General features: G+C 39.5%; 1 protein-coding gene across 1 annotated transcript in view; it reads left to right on the top strand.

Moving 5' to 3' along the window:
- LOC148057928 (cilia- and flagella-associated protein 52-like) overlaps positions 1-5,777 on the top strand; it is a gene marked incomplete at its 5' end in the record, with an annotated part of 8,086 nt that extends 2,309 nt beyond the window's left edge. Inside the window, 5 exons of the mRNA XM_087782693.1 lie at positions 1,476-1,621; positions 1,691-1,842; positions 2,541-2,643; positions 5,405-5,516; positions 5,614-5,777. Of these exons, the coding sequence (XP_087638819.1) occupies positions 1,476-1,621; positions 1,691-1,842; positions 2,541-2,643; positions 5,405-5,516; positions 5,614-5,777 (677 nt within the window). The remainder of the gene's footprint in view (positions 1-1,475; positions 1,622-1,690; positions 1,843-2,540; positions 2,644-5,404; positions 5,517-5,613) is intronic.
- Positions 5,778-6,137: the final 360 nt, after the last annotated feature.

Here is a 6,137-nt window from a genome sequence, read left to right as displayed (position 1 = left end):
TCTCATCTTACCTTTCTGGGCAGTTTTAGTGTATCTGCCAATCAAATGAGGTCTGAATCGGCAGATCTGTTGTGTGGAGTCCCTCAAGGTTCTGTTCTGGGTCCTTTATTATTTGTACTTGATTCCTATGGTCAAATCATTCCTGATGTTTCTTCCACATGTTTGCTGATGACATCCAGCTCTACTGTTGATCCAACTGAGCTCCAGAGGCTGAACTTAGTCAATTGTTGCTAGAAATCAAACAATGAGTGAAAACACTTTGAAGCTAAATGTGGACAAAACTGAAACTCTGGTGATTGTTGATGATAAGGTTCAGGGTTGAGTCAGTACTTGAGTGACTTATGTCAGTCTGTCAAACTGAGCCTGAGAAACCTGGGTGTTGTATTTGATAAAGACATGTCTCTTGTTCAACACTGAAGAAAACTGACCAGAAACTGTTTCCTTCAACTGAGAAAAATCTCTAAACTTAGGAAAATGTTGTCGGAACATGATCTGGATCTTATAATCCATGCGTTTGTTTCTTCTCGTCTGGACTATTGTAACAGTTTGTTTTCATGTCTTAACAAGAAGGATCGTCTCTTCTGCAGTTGATTCAGAACTCTGAGCCGCTCTAGTAGAAGAACTCACATTTCTCCTTCCAGACTGTTGCTCTTAAGCTTCTCCTCTCTTTGCTCTTGATGATCTACTGACTCCTTCAAGAAACATCTGTGTTTGATGATCTACTGACTCCTTCAAGAAACATCTGTGTTTGATGATCTACTGACTCCTTCAAGAAACATGTGTGTTTGATGATCTACTGACTCCTTCAAGAAACATCTGTGTTTGATGATCTACTGACTCCTTCAAGAAACATCTGTGTTTGATGATCTACTGACTCCTTCAAGAAACATGTGTGTTTGATGATCTACTGACTCCTTCAAGAAACATGTGTGTTTGATGATCTACTGACTCCTTCAAGAAACATCTGTGTTTGATGATCTACTGACTCCTTTAAGAAACATCTGTGTTTGATGATCTACTGACTCCTTCAAGAAACATCTGTGTTTGATGATCTACTGACTCCTTCAAGAAACATCTGTGTTTGATGATCTACTGACTCCTTCAAGAAACATGTGTGTTTGATGATCTACTGACTCCTTCAAGAAACATGTGTGTTTGATGATCTACTGACTCCTTCAAGAAACATGTGTGTTTGATGATCTACTGACTCCTTCAAGAAACATGTGTGTTTGATGATCTACTGACTCCTTCAAGAAACATGTGTGTTTGATGATCTACTGACTCCTTCAAGAAACATCTTAAGACACTTTTATTTGTTCAGACCTTTCCTTGATTTTCTGGAACTCCTGTGTTGTTCTCAGTTTTATCTTGATCTTTAAAATATATACTTTATTGAGTATTGTTTTGATTGTTTAAGTTCTTTGTGACCCTGGTCTGGAAGAGCTCTCTATAAATCACCTGCTCTCTCTCTTCAGCCTGGAACGATGGTAAGATCCGTGGCTTCGGTCCAGAGACTGGACGTCTGTTGTTCGTGGTCCACGACGCTCACACTGAGGGAGTGACATGTGTGTCCGGCAGCAGAGACAGCAGGAGGCTGGTCAGCGGAGGAGGAGAGGGTCAGGTCAGTGGAGGAGGAGAAGGTCAGTGAAGCTCCTCCAGCTCAGATCTTCTCAACCACCTCCTCTCGCAGGTGTGTGTGTGGGAGCTGACGCGGCCCAGACCTCGACTCCTGCACCTCATGAAGGAACATCGAGGTTCTGTCAACGGCATCAAGGTCAAGAGCGACGACAGAGAGTGTGTGTCCGTCAGCTCGGACCGGACCTGCATCATCTGGGACCTGGTGTGAGTTCAACGTGTGCTGAGGAACATGAGGAACATGAGGAACATGAGCAACATGAGGAACATGAGAAACATTAGGAACATGAGGAACATGAGGAACATGAGAAACATGAGGAACATGAGGAACATGAGGAACATGAGGAACATGAGAAACATGAGGAACATGAGGAACATGAGAAACATGAGGAACATGAGGAACATGAGGAACATGAGAAACATTAGGAACATGAGGAACATGAGGAACATGAGAAACATGAGAAACATGAGGAACATGAGGAACATGAGGAACATGAGAAACATGAGAAACATGAGGAACATGAGGAACATGAGAAACATGAGAAACATGAGGAACATGAGGAACATGAGGAACATGAGAAACATGAGAAACATTAGGAACATGAGGAACATGAGAAACATGAGGAACATGAGGAACATGAGAAACATGAGGAACATGAGGAACATGAGGAACATGAGGAACATGAGAAACATGAGAAACATGAGAAACATGAGGAACATGAGGAACATGAGAAACATGAGAAACATGAGGAACATGAGGAACATGAGGAACATGAGGAACATGAGGAAGAAAGATCTGACACGAGTGTTCACTTGATGAACTTCTTTCATGATCATGAATCATCAATGTGTCGAGTCATGACTCATGTAAGAGTCAAAATATTGAGTCATCCATGTTTCTCCAGACGCTTCGTGAGCCTCCAGCTGGTCACTGCAAACTCAGTGTTCCTGACGGTTTGTTACCATCCTGAGGAGTTTCAGATCCTGACCAGTGGCACCGACGGGAAGGTGAGTCGCTTCTTTGACCTTGACTTGTTGCAGCATGTGTCTTTCGTCTGTTTTTCATGTGTCTTTCGTCTGTTTTTCATGTGTCTTTCGTCTGTTTTTCATGTGTCTTTCGTCTGTTTTTCATGTGTCTTTCGTCTGTTTTTCATGTGTCTTTCGTCTGTTTTTCATGTGTCTTTCGTCTGTTTTTCATGTGTCTTTCGTCTGTTTTTCATGTGTCTTTCGTCTGTTTTTCATGTGTCTTTCGTCTGTTTTTCATGTGTCTTTCGTCTGTTTTTCATGTGTCTTTCGTCTGTTTTTCATGTGTCTTTCGTCTGTTTTTCATGTGTCTTTCGTCTGTTTTTCATGTGTCTTTCGTCTGTTTTTCATGTGTCTTTCGTCTGTTTTTCATGTGTCTTTCGTCTGTTTTTCATGTGTTTTTCATGTGTCTTTCGTCTGTTTTTCATGTGTCTTTCGTCTGTTTTTCATGTGTCTTTCGTCTGTTTTTCATGTGTTTTTCATGTGTCTTTCGTCTGTTTTTCATGTGTCTTTCGTCTGTTTTTCATGTGTCTTTCGTCTGTTTTTCATGTGTCTTTCGTCTGTTTTTCATGTGTCTTTCGTCTGTTTTTCATGTGTCTTTCGTCTGTTTTTCATGTGTCTTTCGTCTGTTTTTCATGTGTCTTTCGTCTGTTTTTCATGTGTCTTTCGTCTGTTTTTCATGTGTCTTTCGTCTGTTTTTCATGTGTCTTTCGTCTGTTTTTCATGTGTCTTTCGTCTGTTTTTCATGTGTTTTTCATGTGTCTTTCGTCTGTTTTTCATGTGTCTTTCGTCTGTTTTTCATGTGTCTTTCGTCTGTTTTTCATGTGTTTTTCATGTGTCTTTCGTCTGTTTTTCATGTGTCTTTCGTCTGTTTTTCATGTGTCTTTCGTCTGTTTTTCATGTGTTTTTCATGTGTCTTTCGTCTGTTTTTCATGTGTTTTTCATGTATTTTTCATGTGTTTTTCATGTATTTTTCATGTGTTTTTCATGTGTCTTTCGTCTGTTTTTCATGTGTTTTTCATGTGTCTTTCGTCTGTTTTTCATGTGTCTTTCGTCTGTTTTTCATGTGTTTTTCATGTGTCTTTCGTCTGTTTTTCATGTGTCTTTCGTCTGTTTTTCATGTGTCTTTCGTCTGTTTTTCATGTGTTTTTCATGTATTTTTCATGTGTTTTTCATGTGTCTTTCGTCTGTTTTTCATGTGTTTTTCATGTGTCTTTCGTCTGTTTTTCATGTGTTTTTCATGTGTCTTTCATCTGTCTTTCGTCTGTTTTTCATGTGTCTTTCGTCTGTTTTTCATGTGTTTTTCATGTGTCTTTCATCTGTTTTTCATGTGTCTTTCGTCTGTTTTTCATGTGTCTTTCGTCTGTTTTTCATGTGTTTTTCATGTGTCTTTCGTCTGTTTTTCATGTGTTTTTCATGTATTTTTCATGTGTTTTTCATGTATTTTTCATGTGTTTTTCATGTGTCTTTCGTCTGTTTTTCGTGTGTTTTTCATGTGTCTTTCGTCTGTTTTTCATGTGTCTTTCGTCTGTTTTTCATGTGTCTTTCGTCTGTTTTTCATGTGTCTTTCGTCTGTTTTTCATGTGTCTTTCGTCTGTTTTTCATGTGTCTTTCATCTGTTTTTCATGTGTTTTTCATGTGTTTTTCATGTATTTTTCATGTGTTTTTCATGTGTCTTTCGTCTGTTTTTCATGTGTTTTTCGTCTGTTTTTCATGTGTCTTTCGTCTGTTTTTCATGTGTTTTTCATGTATTTTTCATGTGTTTTTCATGTGTCTTTCGTCTGTTTTTCATGTGTTTTTCATGTGTCTTTCATCTGTTTTTCATGTGTTTTTCATGTGTCTTTCGTCTGTTTTTCATGTGTTTTTCATGTGTCTTTTGTCTGTTTTTCATGTATTTTTCATGTGTTTTTCATGTGTTTTTCATGTGTCTTTTGTCTGTTTTTCATGTATTTTTCATGTGTTTTTCATGTGTTTTTCATGTGTTTTTCATGTGTTTTTCATGTGTCTTTCGTGTGTTTCTCGTGTGTTTTTCATGTGTCTTTCGTCTGTTTTTCATGTGTTTTTCATGTGTTTTTCATGTGTCTTTTGTCTGTTTTTCATGTGTTTTTCATGTGTTTTTCATGTGTTTTTCATGTGTCTTTTGTCTGTTTTTCATGTATTTTTCATGTGTTTTTCATGTGTTTTTCATGTGTTTTTCATGTGTCTTTCGTGTGTTTTTCATGTGTCTTTTGTCTGTTTTTCATGTGTTTTTCATGTGTTTTTCATGTGTCTTTCGTGTGTCTTTCGTGTGTTTTTCATGTGTCTTTTGTCTGTTTTTCATGTGTTTTTCATGTGTCTTTTGTCTGTTTTTAATGTATTTTTCATGTGTTTTTCATGTGTTTTTCATGTGTTTTTCATGTGTTTTTCATGTGTTTTTCATGTGTTTTTCATGTGTCTTTCGTGTGTTTCTCGTGTGTTTTCATGTGTTTCTCATGGATTCCTCTGAGTCTCACTTCACTTCTTTAATCTTCAACACCTGCTGCTTTGATTGACACGCGGCTGATCCAATCAAATCTCTTCTGGACTTTCATGTGTCAATAAATCATGAACGTGATCAAATATCAAAATGTTCAAATCTTGTTCGTTGAGATGATTTCACAGGAGTGACCTTGAAAACAATCTTTGTTAATGATAATAATATAATAATCCTGGTGGTCATTACACTGTGACCTTCAGGTGACCTTCTTTGACCTTCTGTGACCTTCAGGTGACCTTCTGGGACGTGCACTCGGGCTCGGCCATCAGGGAGATGGCGGCGTCTCAGGGAGCAGCGATCAACGACCTTCACATCAGCGAAGACGGAAGATTCTTCGCCACAGGTTTGTTTCCACGACGAGTCTTTCACGACACGAGTCAAAGATTCATCATTGAAATGATAGATGGTTGACTGAGAAGATGTGAACCTTCACTCCTCAGGTGGAGAAGACAAGGTGCTGAAGGTCTGGGACTACATGACGGGTTCTCTGACTCATGCTGGGACTCATGGAGGCAACATCACCAGAGTCCACATCAAGAACCAGATCCTCATCAGCAGCAGTGCAGACGGAGCCGTTCACTGCTGGAGGTTTCCTTCGACCTAGAAGATACAGAGTCAAGGTCATGACGCTGAGTCAAAGGTCATGATGCTGAGTCAAGGTCATGATGCTGAGTCAAGGTCATGACGCTGAGTCAAAGGTCATGATGCTGAGTCAAGGTCATGATGCTGAGTCAAGGTCATGACGCTGAGTCAAAGGTCATGATGCTGAGTCAAGGTCATGATGCTGAGTCAAGGTCATGACGCTGAGTCAAGGTCATGATGCTGAGTCAAGGTCATGACGCTGAGTCAAGGTCATGACGCTGAGACAAAGGTCATGATGCTGAGTCAAAGGTCATGATGCTGAGTCAAGGTCATGACGCTGAGTCAAAGGTCATGATGCTGAGTCAAGGTCATGATGCTGAGT

Source organism: Callionymus lyra, unplaced genomic scaffold (assembly GCF_982586985.1).
Source record: "Callionymus lyra unplaced genomic scaffold, fCalLyr1.hap1.1 HAP1_SCAFFOLD_309, whole genome shotgun sequence".
NCBI classification, from domain to species: domain Eukaryota; kingdom Metazoa; phylum Chordata; class Actinopteri; order Syngnathiformes; family Callionymidae; genus Callionymus; species Callionymus lyra.
The sequence above is the reverse complement of the archived record's forward strand: the minus strand, read 5'-3'. Positions and strand labels throughout refer to the sequence as shown.